This window comes from Panthera onca, chromosome B4 (assembly GCF_046562875.1).
Source record: "Panthera onca isolate mPanOnc1 chromosome B4, mPanOnc1 haplotype 2, whole genome shotgun sequence".
Classification (NCBI taxonomy): domain Eukaryota; kingdom Metazoa; phylum Chordata; class Mammalia; order Carnivora; family Felidae; genus Panthera; species Panthera onca.
This window is the reverse complement of record NC_138345.1, coordinates 53,880,107-53,903,345: the sequence shown is the minus strand read 5'-3', so window position 1 is coordinate 53,903,345 and position 23,239 is coordinate 53,880,107. Positions and strand designations below refer to the sequence as shown.

Here is a 23,239-nt window from a genome sequence, read left to right as displayed (position 1 = left end):
CATTCTGACAGCTCTTTTAAGAAAATGTAACTAGGTTTTGTTTTGTTTTGTTTGCCTAAAAACATATTACAACATTTAAATGTTGGTTGGATATAAATTAAATATAACTTTTAATTCCAATTAAAACCTGGAAACATAAAAACTTTAAAAGGACTTATTTTACTCTGTTTTTGAAATAAACTGTATTTTTGAAACAAAGTTTTATTAGTAAGTATCTAAATATTTTAACTGACTTCCAAAACAATTTTGTTTGTCATACTTCATTTTGTAACAAAAGAATATGTGTTTTTAAAAGGCTCGTCTTTAAGGTAGCTGAGTTACTGCAAATTTACTCTATTTATTTAGAAATAAATACCATTTTTCTAAAACCATCATTCAGTAGTTTGTTTTGCTATAATCCTGAGAGGCACCACAAAGGAGATGAGAATAAAGAGAATAAATGGTCTCTGCCTTGATCCAGTTGCCTATGTACAAAATATTTGTGATTTGTGTTCAAAATTTTACTTTCTTTAAATAGGATAATATTATTTTCTGATAGGTATTCCAAAATTGTAGCTGCATTCAAACATCAGGAAATTCATCTGCAGTTCTTGGGCTGTGTGACAAAGGACATGACTGTTCCATGATGCTCCAGTACTTTTTAATCTTGTCAGCAATTGGCAGTTTCATTTATTCCTTATCTGCCATACCTGGATATATGGTTCTCCTAAGGTACAGAAAATATTTTCTTTATTTATATTCCTTTTGGATCCTTTATTAAAGAGCCTTTTTCTAAGAAATCCCCCTGGAGCCCACATTATCTAAGAATCCTGTGCTCATATATATCATTTATTAAGAGTTTAACACTAGGCATTGTCAGATTTTACAAAATTTTAAAAGTATAGGAATATAAACATTCATATTTTGCCATTTTCCTCCCTATCTTTCCTTCCTTATATTTTGCAGTTAAATTAGTGACCCTCTCATTGTTTCACACAAAAGGAGACACATTTATATTTTAGTGTAAACCATATGAAATGGTCATTTTGATGGGTAAAGAGTGGTTGCCTTGCAGTCATTTCAGATGGTTCAAAGTACTGGGCAGCAGAGTGCAAAGCTGTCAGAGCCTGTGTCACCAATTCCTATCTACAGGGACTTAAACAGGTCCCTTGATTTATTTGAGCTTCACTTTAAATAAACAATAGGCATAATAATAAATGCTTGAGTCTTTTACAAAGCTATTGTTAGATACAAATGATGAAGGGCTTTGCAACACTAGGAAATTGTAGAGCTAAAATTCAGACTTAGGTGTGGCATACATGTGTTCTTGTTATTCCAAGATTCTTCATGTCTAGTAAACGATTGTAAACATCCCTAGTAAATAAAATTTGCATTTTCTCCCTTTTTTTCATCATATGTCATTGGAACTTAGAAGCAGAGTTAAGTTCATTGTGATTCTCAGTTCACAGCACATTATCCTCATAGGCTGGGATAAGTTTTCACTCTTTCTTGATTTTGCTTTTTTTCATTCTATTTTTCACCTCCTCTCACCATAGCCACCCATATTAATATGATAGCTACACGAACTTAAATATGTATTTTCTTTTGTAAAATACTAACATCTTTTTGTGAGTATGTGTTGCTATATTCACATGTGTGGTGTTGTGCTTTAAATCTTGCTTTGGTTCATAAGACTCACCAGTACATACATTCACCAAATACTGCTTAGTATGTATATGTATGAGTTCTCACACATTCCCCACTTGAGAGTTCCTGCCTTCTTACAGCCTCACTAACACTTGACATTATCTAACATTCTGACTTAGACTAGTCCAATGACTGTAAAATGGTAGTTCACTGATGTTTCAATATGTGATTTCCTGATCCAGTGTGTTTAGGCATCTTCAAAATTTATTTTTTAGCTATTTAGGCTTCTGATTCAAGATTCTTATTGATTTTCTTTGCTGATTTTCTATTATATGTCATATATTTTTCTTGGTGATTTTGCTGATTATTGTCTAAATTATAAATGTTAATGTAATATTGCTTACATGATACAATTATCTCCTAGTCTCTCATCTTTCTTTTAATTTCTCCATACTCTCTTTCATGAAATTAAATCCTAAATATTGTTGTACTGAAATCTTACAATTTTCTTCCCTTAGGGTTTGTGTGTTGGGGAGTCACATTTTAAAAATGTTTTTATGTTCCTAATCTATACAAATATTCACTTAAATTTTATCCTAATAGCTTTATAACTTTACCTTTTACATATGGTCTTGTGTTTTTTTTTTAACATTTATTTATTTTTGAGAGACAGAGACAGAGCACAAGCAGGGAGGGGCAGAGAGAGAGGGGGAGAGAGAGAATCCTAAGCAGGCTCCGTGCTGTCAGCACAGAGCTCAACATGGCACTTGAATTCACGAATCGTGAAATCATTGCCTGAGCCGAGGTCAAGAGTTGGACTCTTAACCAACTGAGCCACCCAGGTGCCCCTGTCTCTTCACTTCTAAACCTTACACATCTTAGGCTTTTAAATTTTTCTTAAAGCATCAACGTGGACCTCCAAAGCTATGTGAAATGATAGTGATGATAACGAGTATTCTTGTACTTTTCTAATCTTAATGGAAAACATACACATTTTTCCTTGATGATATTTGCTGTAGATTTTTCAGTATACAGTTTTCATGTAGTTTCTAAGTTTTTAATAATGAAATAGGTATTAAATGTTATTAGATGTATTTTTCTGCATCTATGATTCTATAATTTTTCTACTCAGTATTTTTGGTGTAGTAAAATAAAATGGTAGATATTTTCATGTTGAACTGTTTGCATGGATGAAAAAAACCATACTTAATTATATTTTTATATATGATTTGGTTTGTTTAAATAATACTTTATTTAAAACTCTTACTTCTATGTTGATAAATAAAATAGACATATTTTCTTTTTTTTCTTTTTATTCTTTTTTTGTTTTGGAATCATCATAGGCCCCACAAAATGAATTAATAAATTTTCTATTTTTTAATTTCTGGCACTACTTACACTAAATATTTGTTGAAAGCTATATGAATCCATCTGTGAAAGTATTTATACTTTGGGATTGTTGGGACAGTGATACTATTTATTATTTTCATTTATTTAATATTAGTGCCTATTCATATTTTCAATTTCTACTTAAACCTGTTGTATGTAGGTGTTTACAATATTCCTTATCTGATATTCTCTGATGTATCTGAAAGGATTTCCCTTTTCTTCTTACATATTTTTTTATTTGCCTCCTCTTTACTTTTTCTTGATCATGGTTGTCAGAGGCTTGTCTATTTTATTTTTCTCTTTTTAAAGAATGAGTTTTGGTTTTGTTAATCTTTATTTCATGTAATCCTGCTCTTCTTATTTTTTTTTTCTTTTAGGCTTGCTCTGTTTTTCTTTATCCAACTGTTTGAGTTTAATACTTAGATCATTTGTTCATTCTGACTACTGTACAAAAATCTATACATTTCTTTCCAAATATTGATTTAGCAATGCCTCAACTAGTATTTTCTGTGGAGTTTATTTCTATTTCGTAGTGATTTGCCCCACCAGACCAAAGATTATTTATTAATGTGTTATGTAATTTCCATATCTTTAAGAACTTTCTATAGGTATAATTTATTATTATTGTTCTATTTTTATGTTCAGACAACTTAATCTGAAAGATTACAGGTTGGGGAGATGGAATATCAAGGTTTTATTTGGGGCCTAGTGCATTTTTTTTTAGTATTTCATGTCTTTTTGAAAAGAATGTGTAACTGAATTTTGGGTATATAGTTCCATATCTCTTGCACTGAAGTAAAGCATTGTGTTATCTAAATTTTGCAAATGTGTTCTTGTTTTTGTCTGCATTAATTCATCAGTTTTTCAGAGATGTTCAAATCTATAAATATTGCTGGTGTATTTCTCCCTATAAATCTCTCAGTTTTTTAATTCATATATTTGGAGGCTATATTATATGATGAAAATGTGTCTTTGATCATTATATTTCTATTGTTAGCATCACTTAATTTTCTTTATCTTTTAGTTATTTCTTTTAGGGAATTGTATTTTTTTTTCATTAAAATGGAAGTTCTAGCTTTCTTTTGGTTTGTTGTTACCTGTTATATCTTTTCCCTTTGCTTTATTTTCAATCTTCAGTCTTTCATTTTGCTTCATAGGCAATTTGATAGGTATCATTTTATAATCTGAGATAGGTACATGTAGCTCATTTATATTTATTTATTTTTAAAACTTTATTTATTTTGAGAGAGAGAGAGAGAAAGAGAGAGAGAGAGTGAGAGTATAAGCGGGAGAGAGAGGGAGAGACAGAGAATCCCAAGCAGGCTCTGCATTGACAGCACAGATCCCAATGCAGGGCTCAAACTTATGAACTGTGAAATCAAGGCATGAGCCAAAAGCAAGAGTTGGACACAACTACTCAGCAACCCAGGCACCCCTCACTTAGATTTCTTGTAATTATTGTGGTAAGATTCTTTTTGCTATTTTATTTAATATACTCTATTTATTTGACTTTCTTTTTACTTCTTTTTTTTTCTTTTTTCTTTTTCTTTTTTTTTTTTTTTGCTTTCCATTGTACAGTGGTACCCCTTTATCTGCAAGGGACATATTTTAAGATCCCTAGCAGATGCCTGAAGCCATGGATAGTAACAAACCCTAAATATTTGATATTTTTTCCTAAAGATACATAACTGTGATAAAGTCTAATTTACAAATTAGGCACAGTAGAGATTAAGAACAATAACTAATAATAAAATAGGACAATTATAACAATATACTACAATGAAAGTTAAGTGCATCTGGTCTCTATCAACATATCACATTGTGCTGTACTCACCCTTTTTCTCCTTGAGATGATGTGAGATGATAAAATGACTACATGATGAGATGAAATGAGGTGAATGATGGAGCTCTTGTGATATACAGACTGTAGCATTCAGCTGCTATTGATCTGATATGTCAGAAGGAGAAATATCTGCTTCCACACCACAGTTCAATGTGGGTAACTGAAACTGTGGAAAGTGAAACCATAGATAAGAGGAAAGTACGGTATATATTGGATTTTCTTCTGCTACTTTGATTATTGAAATGGTCAGACTGATTACTGATATTCTTAATTATACTTAAATTTTGCTCATCAATTTTAAAACTTTTCAGTATTAATATCTACTTCCTAATAAAACAAGTACTTAATCATGCTCTCTTCATGTCCCTCCTCTCTTCCCCCACCTCTTTCCAGGGTCATATTGTAGAATTTAATACCTGGATTTTTGTTAATATGCTTGTGTCGTCTCTATTTTTGCGGGATCTCCCTGGATTTCCTACCATGATGGCAAAGGGATGCAACATCATTGCTATTCTGCCAATTTAAAGAAAAATTTGAATTTCTCTCAGCATTTTCCCATGATGTGCATGCTAACTTTTCTGATTCCTGGATTCTAGAAATTGTTATTATCAATGCCAATCAATGATAGAGTTTGTAGAATAGTTTAAACTGTTTCAACAGTTTAAATAATAACAGTTTAAATTAGTATTTCACATTTCTGTGAGATCATTCAGTAGTATATTAGATATAGAGAGGAAAGAAAAATTCTTCAGTAAAACTTAAATGCCTTATTTTCTGTATTAAATGGAAATCATGGGACCTAGAGGGTCATGCTGAGTCTCTTGGCTTCTCTTCCTTCTGAGTAAAATCACTGATGTTGTCTAAATAACCTATGTGTCAGGTAGATAATGTCTAGATCAATCTATAAGGTTTCTGAAAATTCAGTAAAACATTTATGTTAAGAAAATGCCAATAAGATGACATTTTTGCTAAAAATGTATGCTTTTGTGAAGAAAGCTACTTTTATTTTCTCAGCTTTGAGTTAGGGAAGAAAAGGGAATACAGTAGAACTCTCAACGTGAATTCTTTGAGGAGCTAGCCATGGTGATGCTGGAGTGAGTGGGACACATGAAAGTCCATTGTAGAATTATAGTCTCTATTTCTGCATATAGGAATTTCAGGCAACAGTGCAAAAGAGTGGGGATTTTGGAGAGAATGGAGAGATCTTTGTGACTCTTGAAATGATACCAAATCACTTAAAATATGTTTGCCTTGGATTTCTTCATCACATTCCTTTGAAAATTTCTATCCTTGTTTTCTTTCTGCCTTTCATTTATTTATATAATTCTTGGCTTTTCTGTATTTTGTTAACACAAATAATTTAAATACAGCTAGGGTTGCATTATTCTTGTTTTAGGCTGAAGGTTTAATCAAGAACTACTGCTTCAATAAATGGATACTGGGGTAGAAACTGATATGAAATATTTTCTTCTTTGATAATTTTCTGATAATAATGAGCAAAAAAATGATAGGTAAAATGCCAAGAATCAAAAGTAGGGCTCGTGTGTAGACTACAAACTGGATAATCAGGCCTTGGATAACCAAGATCTGAGCATGCAAAAAAAATGTTCTAGTGCCCAGTGTGTTACCAGCATTTACAAACAATTTTTTAAAGAAACTACAACAGCGTTTAAATCTCTATTTTCATTTTATTTATGAATTTACTTATTTTTTAGGTGTATCAAGCCTGAAGAGAAGTCTCTTGGTGTGGGGTTACATACATTTTGCACAAGAGTATTTGGTAAAAATTGTTATTTTTTTCCAGCATCATATCAGGCCACTATTAACTACCAAGAAAATGAAATCATTCTCTCCAAGTCTAGCAAATATCCCTTCTGTTTGCAGCACTTAGTAATTTGTATGAGAATAAGGTACAAGAAGAAATGGAGAATTTCCCCTTTTTCTTGAAAAAGACGTATCTGAACTTAATTTTGCTTTTCAGCTGTTAGAAGATTTGAAAAGCAAATGAACGAAAAATACTTTGTTAAGGTAAAATGTATACATGATTGGTACAAAAAATTGCAGAAAAAATATAAAAAGTCATTAATTCAATGATTTTCAATATCAGTGATTTTTATGTTGCGTTTATCCATCACATTACTTATCCTTTATAACTTAGAAATGTTATAGTAAAAGTAACAACTTCTGATATGTAAAAATAAAATTAAAGCATTCTATTCATACTTTATTCTACAAATAGAGAAAACGGAAATGTTTACAAACAAAATAATGTACCTTAATTCTTACCTTGTTGATGTTTTTTTTTTCTCCCCTCTTTAACTGTAGCTGGAATTCCTGCACCTATTTATTTTGGAGCTTTAGTGGATTCCACATGTTTACACTGGGGAACTTTGAAATGTGGTGAGTCAGGAGCATGCAGGATATATGATTCAGCCAATTTCAGGTAAATATAATAATCTTTTTTTTAAAGAATTGCTTTCTAAGCACAGACTGTACATAAAATGACAACATTCATGTATAACACTTTCTTTTTCAGTTACTAGACTACTTTTGGCTATGCTTCCAGAACATATGCTAATACTACATCTCTATTCCTTATTTATATACCAGAATTTTATTTCCTCAATATTTTCAAACTACTTGGTAAATATAAGCATGGATAACTCCCTTAACCTAGCCTTTCAAAATAATCTTTGTTAAATTGTTTGCAATCAACGCATTATTGAAGGTAATAGCTATACATAAACTACCTTTAAAAATTATATTACTCTTTAAAGTATCCTCATTGCATCCTACATCATTTCAGCATCTTACTAGCCTGAATCTTTACTTCTTTTTACATCTACCTCTACTTTTTGAAATATTTTTCCTTCTTCGTTAAATTTTGCTGACACAAAATTCTTCACGTCTCATAAAGTCTTATTCTTTTGTTAGCATAAATCTGATTTTAAACAAAACTCAACATAATGTGTTTTTGAACAAAATACTTCCATTTGCTCTATTTCCATGTTCTTTTTTATCTGGAGACCTGAATTTTGTTTAGATCTGTATCAATTTCTCTTGATCGTATAAAATTGAAAGTACAAAAATTCATTTACTAAAAAACAATTTAGCATTGTTTAAAACATTCTAAGGTCTTATTTTGATTAGTAAAAGGATATATGGCAAGTACTATGAAGAGATCAGACAGCATGAGATTCATGTTTTCATCAGTTCTCTGTTCCCCAAAAGCTCTTCAGAGGTAATGTGAAGGTGGGCCCGCGTACATACCTTCACAGTTGAGAAACACTGAGGATCACTGATATAGATTGGCCTCATCCTGCTACCAAGATTCCTGTTGATAGTAGCCTTAATTAAATGCTATTTTAGACAAGATGATTTTATTTGTTAGCATCCTCTATCAGTCAGATTAATTAGAGTGGCTGATAAAGTGTACTCGTGAGAAAATTTACCACATGGTGTAGAGTAGAAACAGGAGGTGGATATTGTTGGTAAACAGTTCTCCATGGGTCTCTTACATTTCTGCATATCTTATTAGCAGAGGATTTTGTTTTGGACTATCTTTTCAAGGATGTTTGAATAGTATATGATCTTGGAGTATGTAGATGATGTTTTCCTGTGGAGCAGAGTTTGCTGTCTAAGATGATAAAAGTAATAACTCTCTCTAAGGCTGGCAGATTTTCTTCCAACCCATTTAAAAGAATGGGATTTCCTAAGTTCAGGCTTTCTTAGCTGTGAACCAAACCCATTGCATGCACAAAATTCACATAGGTTTCCCATGGTGTGATTTCTTTGGGACTTGAAGGTTAAGGAAAACCAACCTGAACATGAAGCTTGTGATGAATGTTGTACTGTGAGTAAAAATGTCCTTTGTCTCTGGCCTGGAAGTCTCGTATCTCCAGCCAGCATCCATGCAACTATGTCTGGCTAAACTGTCAGTTTAAAATCCAGGGAAAATCTAGGACTCTTTTACAGTTCGAAGAATAGAAATACTGACTAACTTTAAGTTATGCCAAAAATGTAAAGATATAAGGATGGCCACTTACATTTATTCCAAGCTAGTAGAAAGGAATAAAAGGATTAAGGAAAATTCAAGGAAAGTAAGAAATAGGGAAATAAAAGCACACAAAATAAGTTGAAAAAATAAGCCTAAATACATCAGGTTTCATAATAAATGTGAACCAACTGAACTTGCTTAAAAGATACTTTCATGTGAGTTTCAGTGTTTTCAAAATTCCAGCTATATGTTGCTTACAAGATATAGCTTAAAATATATATGTGAAGAAAGATTGAAGATAAAGGTCAGGAAAAAAAAATACCAGGCAGATATTAAATCAAGCTTTTGTGATTATATTAATGACTGTAAGACAAAATAGAATTTAAGGTGAAAAGGATTAACAGTTAAATAAGGATATTACTTAGTAATAAAAAAACACTTTATCAATAATATGTAACAGTCATCAACCCATATATATTTATTGACCAAATCTCAAATATATAAAACAAAAAATTTACAAAATTACAAGAAGAAATCTACAGAGTAGAAAATTTCAACACACTTTTCCAAAAGGAAATATAAAATATAGGCAAAAAGTTACTGAGGATACAGAAAAATTTGAATCGCCAAATTGTACAAGAGTTATCTAATAGATATACAGCAATTTAAAAAACCCCAACCAATAGAATATATATTTTTCTCAAGCCTATAAAAAACATTACAACTAAGTCTAATGTCACAAAGTTTAAAAAAAAGTTTGATACCTTACAACCATTGTTTTCTGTCCATAATGCAATGCAATTAGAAATCTATGATAAAATGTTCCCAAAACCTCACATTTGAAATTACTTACAGGTCAAAGCATAAATTATAATAAAAATAATGAAATAACTAAAACTCTACATCAGTGAAAGCACTGCAGAGGAAAATTTGTGGGACAAAGCTAAAACAATACTCAAAGGTATATTTAGAACTTTATATGTATATATACATATTTTTTTAAAGACTAAAAATTAATGAACTAATTATTTATAAAAAGGACAACAATGTAATTTCAAATAAGGTAGAAAAGCCTGATAAGTAGCTCAATAAGTTATGTATTGATATATTTCTTATTTCAAATAAGAACAATAGATATAATTTTAAATTTGAAAGGGATATATCCGGGTTCAAAGATAATACATGGGGCGCCTGGGTGGCTCAGTTGGTTAAGCGTCTGACTTCAGCTCAGGTCGTGATCTCACGGTTTGTGGGTTCGAGCCCCACGTCAGGCTCTGTGCTGACTGCTCAGAGCCTGCAGCCTGCTTCAGATTCTGTCTCTGGCTCTCTCTGCCCCTCCCCCATTTGTACTCTCTCTGTCTCTAAAATAAAAATTAAAAAAAAAAAGATAATATAAACATCATTCTGGACATCCAGTTTTCCTGAAGTAGAAATTGAACAGCAACATAAAGGAATAAATAAAAGCTGAATACAAAGGCTAATGCAAAGCCTCTAAGCCTAGAAACAGGAAGTGGTTTCTGGGTGATCAGTTTCCAGAGAAAAAATAAAGTACTTCCAAGGAGTCAAGAGATTAGATCCAGATTCAGTGCTTAATCCATGAGGTGGTGTTGAACACCCATGAACTGGGTTGAGTAGTGTCCCTCAAAATTTCATGTCCACTCATAACCTCAGTATATGACTTTATTTGGAAATAAGTTGTTTGTAAATAAGTCTTTAAATTAGTGAAATTAAGATGAGGTCCTTCTGGATTAGATTGGGCCCTAAATCAAATCACCAGTGTCCTTATAAGAAGAGGAAAAGAGGCATAGAGACACGTATATACAGGACGAATCCTGTGTGAAGGCAGAGGTAGAGATTGCAGTGTTGCATCTACAAAACAAGGAATGCTATGGATTGCTGCCAGTAGGTAGGAAGAGTCAAGGAAGGATTCTTTCCTGGAGTCTACTGAGGAAGCACACTTTGGCTTCAAATTTCTAGCCTCCAGAACTGTGAGAGAATAAATTTACTTTGTTTTAAGCCATCAAGTTTGTGGTGCTTTGTTACAAAGGTCCTAGGAAACAAATACAAACCTCTTTGTAAAAGAGGTTTTAAAAGAATCTCTTTAACACATCATTGTTATGTTACTAAGGAGGAACTAAGACATAGATATATCCAAGAACCAGACCAAACAATCTGTTCTCCTTGTGATTAATCCCAGTATCACTATAAAAAAATCACCCTTATAAAAACTCAGTCTGGCCTCAGGAACAAAGGGAAAGCTATTAGATTTAGAAGAATAAATACAGAGAAAGAGCAAACAGAACAAATTTGGGAGAATAAATACACAGGAAGAAAACCAGAACAGTCAACAAAAACAACAACAAAACATTCAAAATTGTTTAGTTTTGCAAGCTAAAACTTAAAAACACATGAACAAGAGGAGCCAAGATGGCAGAAGAGCATGGAAGTTTTTTGAGTGTCTTGCATCCATGAAATACAGCCAAACACTAAACCATCCTGCACACCTAGAAAACTGATCTGAGGATTAACACACAATCTGCACAACCTGAACCACAGAATTCAGCAGGTATGTGACATGGAGTGGTGAACTTGGGAAGACAGAAGCCACAGAGGGCAGGAAGCTGCTTTTGCATGTGGAGAGAAGACAGAGACAGGGGGAAAATATGGGAAAAGAACCCCTCCCCAAAAGCAGCTGGGGGAAAAGAGGAAAATTGGAAACAGCCACAGGGACTGAAGTAAAAAGAAATGAGTAAGGAGAGGGTTTAAATTCCATTAAGACTGTAAACAGGAGGAGCACAGAGTCTAAACTCTGCAGCTTGATACCTGACGGTGCTCTGGTGGAAAGAGCAAATCCCAAGGAGCAGAGTGGGGTCCAGGAGGTTCTCAGGCCACACGGGGAGAAGCAGTTCCACTGCTGGAAGATATCCTGCCACTCCCTGGTAGAGGCTGTGAGATCACCTGGGCCCAGCAGGCCCCAGAAGGCGGTCACATTCACTGGTGTTGGAACAAGGTCATTAAGGGTGAAGCCTGGTGCCAGATGTGTGTTGTGATTTTCCATAATCCCTAAAATGCTGCTGCTACACTGTCTTGTGAACTTTTTCTGGGGTGGGCTGGCATCTGGCCACAGTCTCAGGGCACCAGCAGCAGCAGGGTCCAGCAAGCATTCCTGGGTGCAGCCAACATTTGGCCATTGCTCGGTGAGACCCTCCCGCAGAGGGGCTGAATGGGTCAAAGCTGCACAGAAGTAAGGGGCCTGGGAAAACAGTCGCATCTGAGATAAAACTCAGGAGAGAGGTACTGCCTGGGGCTTGGTCAAAGACAGTGAAAAAGCAAGAAATGGACAAAAGCTGAAGACAGAGGACGGATGCATGATTGCTGGTTGCAGAAAACAGAGTTCCAATACTAGAGACTGGGTAGCTGGGTGACACCATTTTCACCGCTTCCACGTATGTGCATACGCACCTGCAAGCACCACAACAATCGACCCCAGTAGGCTAACAGCGCCATCTAGTGGAGAATGGAGCCAGTACACTAAGCCCTGCCCAACTGGGCCAACCTCTGTCTTTAAGAACACAAGCCTCACCGCCTACTTAGTTTATGGACTATAAAATGCTTCATAGTTTGACTTCTAGGGGAAAATGAAGTAATTTCAGTCGTATTTCAGTCTGTTAGACAGTCAAACTATTCAATTTTCTTTCTTTTTTCTCTTTTTTGTTTCTTTTTTCTTGAATACAGAAAGAGAAAAAAATCATTTTTATTTTCAATTTTTATTAAAAATATTTTTCTTTAAGTTTTTTCTACTATATTTTTTACTTTGTTTAATTTTTTTTCAAATTCTATTTTACTTCGATCATTTCATTTTAGTCTATTTCAGCGTATTCATTTTTTCAAATTTTCAAATGATTTCTTTTTTTCTCCCCTTTTTTCTCTAATTTATCAAGCTACTTTCAACACCAAGACCAAAACACACTTAGGATCTAGCATCATTTATTCGATTTGTATGTGTGTGTGTGTGTGTGTGTGTGTGTGTGTGTGTGTGTGTGTTGTTTGTTTTTAATGTCTTAATTTTAATACTTTTTTAATTTTAATTTTTTCTACCTCATTAATTCCTTTTCTCCCTTCAAAATGACTAAATGAAGGAATTCACCCCAAAAGAAAGAGCAGGAAGAAATGACAGCCAGGGAATTAACCGGCACAGATACAAGCAAGATGTCTGAACCAGAATTTAGAATCACAATAATAAGAAGACTAGCTGGAGTGGAAAATAGATTAGAATCCCTTTCTGCAGAGATAAAAGAAGTAAGCTAGTCAGGATGAAATAAAAAATACTATAACTGAGCTGCAATCTCAAATGGATGCTGTGGTGGCAAGGATGGATGAGGGAGAACAGAGAATCAGCGATACAGGACAAACTTATGGAGAATAATGAAGCAGAAAAAAAAAGAGGGAGATTAAGACAAAAGAGCACGATTTAAGAATTAGAGAAATCAGTGACTCATTAGAAGGAAGAACATCAGAATCATAGTGGTCCCAGAGATGAAGAGAGAGAAAAAGAGGTAGAAAGGTTATGTGAGCAAATCATAGTGGAAAACTTTCCTACCCTGGGGAAAGACAGAGACATCAAAATCCAGGAAGCACAGAGGACTCCCATTAGATTCAACAAAAACTAACCATCAACAAGGCATATCATAGTCAAATTCACAAAATACACAGGCAAGGAGAGAATCATGAAAGCAGCAAGGGAAAAAAAGTCCCTAACCTACAAGGGAAGACGGATCAGGTGTGCAGCAGACCTATGCACAGAAACTTGGCAGGCCAGAAAGGAGTGGCAGGATATATTCAATGTACTGAATCAGAAAAATATGCAGGCATGAATTCTTTATCCAGCTAGGCTGTCATTCAAAATAGAGGCAGAGAGGAGCACCTGGGTGGCTCAGTTGGTTAAGCGGCCGACTTCGGCTCAGGTCATGATCTCACAGTCTGTGAGTTCGAGCCCCGCGTCGGGCTCTGTGCTGACAGCTCAGAGCCTGGAGCCTGTTTCAGATTCTGTGTCTCCCTCTCTCTGACCCTCCCCCGTTCATGCTCTGTCTCTCTCTGTCTCAAAAATGAATAAACGTTTAAAAAAAATTAAAAAAAAACAAAAAACAAAATAGAGGCAGAGATAAAAAGTTTCCCAGACAAACAAAAATTAAAGGAGTTTGTGACCACTAAACCAGTCCTGCAAGAAATATTAAGGGGGACTCTCTGAGGGGAGAAAAGATGAAAAATACATACATACATACATACATACATACATACCAAAACCAACAAATATTAGAAAGGACCAGAGAACACCACCAGAAACTCCAACTCTACAAACAGCATAATGGCAATAAATTCATATCTTTCAGTACTCACTCTAAACATCAATGGACTAAATGCTCCAATCAAAAGACACAGGGTAACAGAATGGATAAGAAAACAGGATCCATCTATATGCTATTTACAAGAGACCCACTTTAGACCTAAAAACACCTTCAGATTGAAAGGAAGGGGACAGAGAACAATATATCATACTAATGGTCAACAAAAAAAGCCAGAGTAGCCATACTGATATCAGACAATCTAGACTTTAAAATAGAGACTGTATCAAGAGATGAGGAAGGGCATTATATCATAATTAAGGGGTCTATCAACCAAGAAGACCTAACAGCTGTAAACATTTATGTGCCAAATGAAGAAGCACCCAAATATATAAATTAATCACAAACATAAAGAAACTCATTGGTAGTAATACCATAATAGTAGGAGACTTCAACACCTCACTCACAGCAATGGACACATCATCTAATCAAAAAATCAACAAGGAAACAATGCTTTGAATTACACATGGACCAGATGGACTTAACAGATATATTCAGAACATTTCATCCTAAAGCAGCAGAATATACATTCTTCTCCAGTGAACATGGAACGTTCCCCAGAATAGGCCACATATTGGGATACAAATCAGCCCTCAGCAACTACAAAAATATCGAGATCATACCGTGCATGTTTTCAGACGACAATACCATGAAACTCAAAATCGACCACAAGAAAAAATTTGGAAAGGTAACAAATACTTGGAGACTGAAGAACATCCTACTAAAAATGAATGGGCCAACCAAGAAGTTAAAGAGGAAATTAAAAATTATATGGAAACCAATGAAAATGATAACACCACAACCCCAAACCTCTGGGACACAGCAAAGGCAGTCATAAGAGGAAAGTATACAGCAATCCAGGCCTTCCTAAAAAGGAAGAAAGGTCTCAGATACACAGCCTAACATTACTCCTTAAAGAGATGGAGAAAGAACAGCAAATAAAACCCCAAAACAGCAGAAGACAGGAAATAATAAAGATTAGAGCAGAAATTAATGCTATCAAAACAAAAACAAAAACAAAAAACAGCAGAACAGATCAATGAAACCAGAAGCTGATTCTTTGAAAGAATTAACAAAATTGATAAACCACTAGTCAGTTTGATCAAAAAGAAAAAGGAAAGGACCCAAATAAATAAAATCAAGAATGAAAAAAGAGAGATCACAACCAACACAGCTGAAATAGAAACAATAATGAGGATATTATGAGCAATTATATGCCAATCAAAAGGGAAATCTGGAAGAATTGGACAAATTCCTAGAAACATATACACTACCAAAACTGAAACAGGAAGAAATAGAAAATTTGAGCAAACCCATAACCAGTAAAGAAATTGAATTAGTAATCAAAAATCTCCCAAAAAAACAAGAGTCCAGGGCCAGATTGTTTTCCAGGGGAAATCAACCAAACATTTAAGGAAGAATTAATGCCTATTCCTTTGAAGCTGTTCCAAAAAATAGAAATGGAAGGAAAACTTCCAAACTCTTTCTATGAAACCAGCATTACCTTGAATCCAAAACCAGACAGAGACCCCACTAAAAAGGAGAACTATAGACCAATTTCCCTGATGAACATGGATGCAAAAATCCTTAACAAAATATTAGCCAACCAGATCCAACAATACATTAAAAAAAATTATTCACCATGACCAAGTGGGATTTATACCTGGGATAGAGGGCTGGTTCAGTATCCACAAAACAATTAACGTGATTCATCACATCAATAAAAGAAAGGACAAGAACCATAAGATCCTCTCAATAGATGCAGAGAAAGCATTTGACAAAAACAGCATCCTTTCTTAATAAAAACCCTCAAGAAAGTAGGGATAGAAGGATCATACCTCGAGATCATAAAATGCCATATAATATATGAACGACCCAATGCTAATATCATCCTCAATGAGGAAAAACTGAGCGCTTTCCATAACGAGACAGGGATGTCCACTCTCACCACTATTATTCAACATAGTATTGGAAGTCTTAACCTCTGCAATCAGACAATACAAAGAAATAAAATGCATCCAAATTGTCCAGGAAGAGGTCAAACTTTTCACAGATGACATGACAATCTATATGGAAAACCCAAAAGATTCCACCAAAAAACTGCTACAACTGTTTCATGAATTCAGCAGTTGTAGGATATAAAATCAATGCACAGAAATCGGTTGCATTCCTATTCACCAACAATGAAACAACAGAAAGAGAAATCAAGGAATCAATCCTATTTACATTTGCACCAGAACCCATAAAATACCTAGGAAAAAATTTAACCAAAGAGGTGAAAAATCTATACACTGAAAGCTATAGAAAGCTTAGGAAATAAATTGAAGAAGATACAAAAAAAATTGAAAAAATTCCATGCTCCTGGATAGGAAGAACAAATATTGTTAAAATGTTGATACTACCCAAAGCAATCTACATATTCAAGGCAATCCCTACCAAAGTAACACCAGCATTCTTCACAGAGCTAGAAGAAATAATCCTAAAATTTTATGGAACCAGAAAAGACCCCGAATAGCCAAAGCAATCTTGAAAAAGAAAACCAAAGCAGGAGACATCACAATCTCAGACTTTAAGCTATACTACAAAGCTGTAATCATCAAGACAGTATAGTACTGGCATAAGAGCAGACACTCAGGTCAATGGAATGGAATAGAGAACCCAGAAATGGACCCACAAATGTATGGCCAACTGATCTTTGACAAAGCAGGAAAGAATATCCAATGGAATAAAGACAGTCTCTTCAGCAAGTGGTACTAGGAAAACTGAACAGATACATGCAGAAGAATGAACCCAGACCATTCTTACACCATACACAAAAATAAACTCAAAATGGAAGAAAGACTTCAATATAAGACAGGAAGCCTCAATCCTTGAGGAGAAAGCAGGCAAAAACCTCTTTGATCTTGGCCACAGCAACTTCTTATTCAATACGTCTCCGGAGGCAAGGGAAACAAAAGCAAAAATGAACTATTGGGACCTCATCAAAATAAAAAGCTTCTGCACAGTGAAAGAAACAATCAGCAAAACTAAAAGGCAACCGACAGAATGGGAGAAGATATTTGCAAATGACATATCAGATAAAGGGTTAGTATCCAAAATCTATAAAGAACTTATCAAACTCAACACCCACAAAACAAATAATCCAGTAAAGAAATGGACAAAAGACATGAATAGACACTTCTCCAAAGAAGACATCCAGTTGGCCAACAAACATATGAAAAAATGCCCAACATCATTCATCATCAGGTAAATACAAATCAAAACCACAATGAGATACCACCTGACACCTGTCAGAATGGCTAACAAGAACAACTCAGGCAACAATAGATGCTGTCAAGGATGCGGAAAAGAGGATCTCTTTTGCATTGTTGGTGGGAATGCAAGCTGGGGCAGCCACCCTGGAAAACAGCATGGAGGTTCCTCAAAAAATTAAAAATAGGACTACCCTACGACCCAGCAATTGCACTACTAGGTATTTATCCAAAGGATACAGGTGTGCTGTTTCAAAGGGACATATGCACCCCAATATTTATAGCAGCACTACCAACAATAGCCAAAGTATGGAAAGAGCCCAAATGCCCATCGATGGATGAATGGATAAAGAAGTGGTGGTAGATATATACAATGGAGTATTACTAGGCAATCAAAAAGAATGAAATCTTATCATTTGCAACTACTGTTGCCATTTGCAACACTTATGCAAAGTGAAATTGATCAGTCAGAGAAAGACAAATATCAGATGACTTCACTCATATGAAGACTTTATGAGACGAAACAGATTAACATAAGGGAAGGGAAACATATAATATAAAAACAGGGAGGGGGACAAAACAGAAGGGACTTTTAAATATGGAGAACAAACAGAGGGTTACTGGAGGGGTTGTGAGAGGGGGGATGGGATAAATGGGTAAGAGGCATTAAGGAATCTACTCCTGAAATCATTGTTGCACTATATGCTAAATAACTTGGATGTAAATTTAAAAAAAATTAAAAATTCTGAAAAAAAAACATGAACAAATCTAATGGTAAAAAAGATAAGCATATAAATTCCCAATGAAACATGACTTCGTTCCTGATTAAATTTCATATAATGTAGGAGTTTGACAAAGACTTTAAAATAAGTATGCTTAACCAGCTCAATAGGATTAAAATTAATAAATGGCATAATATCCATTAAAAGTTAACAAGAAATGATAGGAAAAATCAAGCAGAAATAAGAATATTAAGAACTCAGAAACATTATAGATTAAATGCATGTTATTGAGATAATAAAAGGAATCCTAAGTATATAATAAATTTGAAGGCAATACAGTTGAGAATTGGTGAACTGGAAGAGAGTACGGAAGAATTTATCTAGAATGTAGATCAACAATGTGAACTGATTCAACAAAAATAAACACCTATGTAATATTAAAGACCAGTTAACAATTAAAACATACACCTCAAAAAAAATTTCTAGAAAAAGAATAGAGGAAATGGCAGATATAAATTTAAAAAAATTAATGGCTTAGAATGTTCTACAATTTGAGGCATGAATTTTCACTTCAAAATACTTTTTTTTAATATTTATTTATTTATTTTTTTAATATATGAAATTTATTGTCAAATTGGTTTCCATACAACACCCAGTGCTCATCCCAAAAGGTGCCCTCCTCAATACCCATCACCCACCCTGCCCTCCCTCCCACCCCCCATCAACCCTCAGTTTGTTCTCAGTTTTTAACAGTCTCTTATGCTTTGGCTATCTCCCACTCTAACCTCTTTTTTTTTTTTTTTTTTTTCCTTCCCCTCCCCCATGGGTTTCTGTTAAGTTTCTCAGGATCCACATAAGAGTGAAACCATATGGTATCTGTCTTTCTCTGTATGGCTTATTTCACTTAGCATCACACTCTCTAGTTCCATCCACGTTGCAACAAAAGGCCATATTTCATTCTTTCTCATTGCCACGTAGTATTCCATTGTGTATATAAACCACAATTTCTTTATCCATTCATCAGTTGATGGACATTTAGGCTCTTTCCATAATTTGGCTATTGTTGAGAGTGCTGCTATAAACATTGAGGTACAAGTGCCCCTCTGCATCAGTACTCCTGTATCCCTTGGATAAATTCCTAGCAGTGCTATTGCTAGGTCATAGGGTAGGTCTATTTTTAATTTTCCGAGGAACCTCCACACTGCTTTCCAGAGCGGCTGCACCAATTTGCATTCCCACCAACAGTGCAAGAGGGTTCCTGTTTCTCCACATCCTCTCCAGCATCTATAGTCTCCTGATTTGTTCATTTTGGCCACTCTGACTGGTGTGAGGTGATATCTGAGTGTGGTTTTGATTTGTATTTCCCTGATAAGGAGCGACGTTGAACATCTTTTCATGTGCCTGTTGGCCATCCGGATGTCTTCTTTAGAGAAGTGTCTATTCATGTTTTCTGCCCATTTCTTCACTGTTTTTCATTTGTTTTTCGGGTGTGGAGTTTGATGAGCTCTTTATAGATTTTGGATACTAGCCCTTTGTCCGATATGTTATTTGCAAATATCTTTTCCCATTCCGTTGGTTGCCTTTTAGTTTTGTTGGTTGTTTCCTTTGCTGTGCAGAAGCTTTTTATCTTCATAAGGTCCCAGTAATTCACTTTTGCTTTTAATTCCCTTGCCTTTGGGGATGTGCCGAGTAAGAGATTGCTACGGCTGAGGTCAGAGAGGTCTTTTCCTGCTTTCTCCTCTAAGGTTTTGATGGTTTCCTGTCTCACATTCAGGTCCTTTATCCATTTTGAGTTTATTTTTGTGAATGGTGTGAGAAAGTGGGCTAGTTTCAACCTTCTGCATGTTGCTGTCCAGTTCTCCCAGCACCATTTGTTAAAGAGACTGTCTTTTTTCCATTGCATATTCTTTCCTGCTTTGTCAAAGATTAGTTGGCCATACGTTTGTGGGTCTAGTTCTGGGGTTTCTATTCTATTCCATTGGTCTATGTGTCTGTTTTTGTGCCAATACCATGCTGTCTTGATGATGACAGCTTTGTAGTAGAGGCTAAAGTCTGGGATTGTGATGCCTCCTGCTTTGGTCTTCTTCTTCAAAATTACTTTGGCTATTCGGGGCCTTTTGTGGTTCCATATGAATTTTAGGATTGCTTGTTCTAGTTTCGAGAAGAATGCTGGTGCAATTTTGATTGGGATTGCATTGAATATGTAGATAGCTTTGGGTATTATTAACATTTTGACAATATTTATTCTTCCAATCCATGAGCAGGGAATATCTTTCCATTTCTTTATATCTTCTTCAATTTCCTTCATAAGCTTTCTATAGTTTTCAGCATACATTTTAAAGGCATAGTCAAAAAATATATAAATGAGCATATCAGAGTAAAATTATAAACATTCAAGATAAAGAAAAATGGATATAAAAATTACCAGAGAAATAAATAGGTGACTTACAAAGAAATAACAATTAAACCAATAGTAGATTGGTTGTTTACAGCAACAACACAGCCACATATCTCTGATCCTTATTGCTTTGGGTTTGAGTTGAAAAAAACACACACACAAACCATAGAGCAAGAAATGAGCCAATATCACTAAATATAAATCTAAAAATTTTCTTTATGACAGAAGACACTATAGACTATAAGGAATGTTGGTAGTAAATAAAAACTATTGAAGAAAACGTCTGGACAATTGCTGAGTTGGGTACTCTAAGATCCTGAGAAAATCTTGCTAACATACACAGGGAGACATGTAAAAGGAGGTTTACTGCAGTATTGTTGATAACAGAAAAAAAGTTAAACAATACAAGTGTCCAGTCTTGATATTCAGATTGGACAAGTTCAGCATAAGGAAAAAAGTATAGGCTGGCTTAACTTATAAATACACATGCAAAAATTCTAAAAAATAATAAATCAAATGTAATAATGTATAAAGCCTCACTGATAGAGTTTAGTCATGCAAGGATGGTTCAACATTAGAAAAATCTATTAACCTAATATACTCTATTAACACAATTAAGGGGGCAAAATCTTTGATGTTCTGCTAACTATAGGAACAAAAATAATCTGGTGATACTTTATGCATTCATAATTGAAACTCTGAGCAAATTCAGAATAGAAGAGGAACTTTCTTAATCTGAGTAAAATCATCCAGGGGCGCCTGGGTGCCTCAGCTGATTAAGTGTCAACTCTTGATTTTGGCTCGGGTCATGATTTCATAGTTGTGAGATTGAACACCGTGTCAGGCTTCATACTGAGCATGGAGCCTGCTTGCGATTCTCTCTCTACCTCTCTCCCTCTCTTAAAATAAATAAACCTTTTTTAAAAAGCCATGAAAAAGACCCCCACAGAATATGTAATATAATACAATTGATGGTTATTCTTTGGAAGCATTCTTATTAAATACTAGAATACAACTGCTGCCATTATCAGTATTGCATTCAAACCAGAGGTTCAATTTGTTGTAAAAAGATTAAAAAAAACCCAAAGATAAGAAAAGAAAATAAGTGTGAATTTTCTAGATGAAAATTTGCAAAAAAAAATTTAACAAACAATTCATAAGTGAGTTCAGCAAAGTTGCTTATATAAGATTGACATGCAAAACAGCTGCGATTGTCCTCATGGGAATGAAATATTAATAATTAAAGATACTCAAAACTAGCTTGTACTCACCACACTATGTAAGCTTAATATTTAAAAACATTTTTTTATAGATACATCTACCTTGGTTTGCCAGCAGCTCTAAGAGGATTAAGCTATATCCCAGCCTTTTTAATCCTAAATATTTTGAAGAATCGTCATCTACCTGGTGAAAATGCCTCTTCAGGAACTATACTTACAGAGGCAAAAACTACAAAGAAGGAAAATGAGTGTAAAGATATGGACCAAAATTCCAAAGTTTTGAATGATAATGAGTTGAAAACTAAATTGTAATGCCCTATTATATCATGCTTCCCAGAGTTGTGGACTACACTTATAACCGAACTGCTTTTAAAATCAATAGGGGTAAGTGCGTAACTTTTTCTTATCTTTATGAACCTCAATTTTTTTTTTACCCAAGATAAAAAAATGTTCACTGATGGTATTTCTGAGGCATCCACGGCACTTGAAATTTTCCTCAGAGGACATTTATAACAACCTTCAAAACAGGATATTAGACCCAGTTTTATTTTTTATGTTAAAATAGCAATTTCTCTTTTAACTCATGTGAAATAAGGGTATATATCCCACATCTCCTTTTCCAATTGATCTTAAAAATTTCCTATTAGGAAAATCTGTTTAATTTCATTGAATTTCTGCTTTGTTATTGGGGTTAGAGACTGAAATTCTTATCCTGCTTTCATGACTATTTAAATACTTTATTCAAGTTCATCATTTTTATGTGAAAGAAGCTGATGTCTTCTAATTATTTAACTTTTCCTTAAAGAATTTTTCTTTTCTTTAACTGTTCTTTAACTTTTCCTATTCATTCCAGACATGATTGTTTTAAAAATAGATTACTCATTACTATGCCATCACCTACTATCAATTTGTTTTCTGCTTTATTACTCAAGTAATATATTTGCTCATTTTGTTCAGAATACTGAAAAACTGAGTCATTTTATTAAAAATCATGTAACAAAGATTGTTGGAATTTTTTTTTAGCAGTTCAAACCTGGTGACTAAATTCTCTCTGAAAAACAAGTATCTGTGTCAAAGGATGAAACTATAATATTAGAAAAAAATAATCCTTAAAAGTTATAGTGTCAGATATTGTCAGAGGAACATTTTCCCAGAAGACAGAGGGATTTATCACAAATAAAAAAAACAAGCTAAGGCCACAGCCAGAGAGCTAAGCAAAACAAACATAAATAACCTTCCTAATGGAGAACTTAAAGCAATGATCATAAGGATAGCCCCTGGGCTTGAGAAAAGAAGACATCAGTGAGAGCCTTACAAAAGAGATGAAAGAGTTAAAAAAAAGTATCAATCAGAGATGAAGAATCAATAAATGATATTGGAAGCAGGCTTGA

At 34.3% G+C, this 23,239-nt stretch overlaps 1 protein-coding gene across 4 annotated transcripts in view; it reads left to right on the top strand.

Annotated features, from left to right (window-relative positions):
- Window positions 1–22,849, top strand: part of SLCO1A2 (solute carrier organic anion transporter family member 1A2) — a 125,074-nt gene extending 102,225 nt beyond the window's left edge. For all 4 annotated transcript variants that reach the window (XM_078450039.2, XM_078450038.2, XM_078450040.2 and 1 more), the window contains 4 exons: window positions 539–711; window positions 6,574–6,638; window positions 7,184–7,301; window positions 21,941–22,849. In XM_078450039.2, the coding sequence (XP_078306165.2) occupies window positions 539–711; window positions 6,574–6,638; window positions 7,184–7,301; window positions 21,941–22,160 (576 nt within the window). In that variant the 3' untranslated portion in view covers window positions 22,161–22,849. The remainder of the gene's footprint in view (window positions 1–538; window positions 712–6,573; window positions 6,639–7,183; window positions 7,302–21,940) is intronic.
- Window positions 22,850–23,239: the final 390 nt, after the last annotated feature.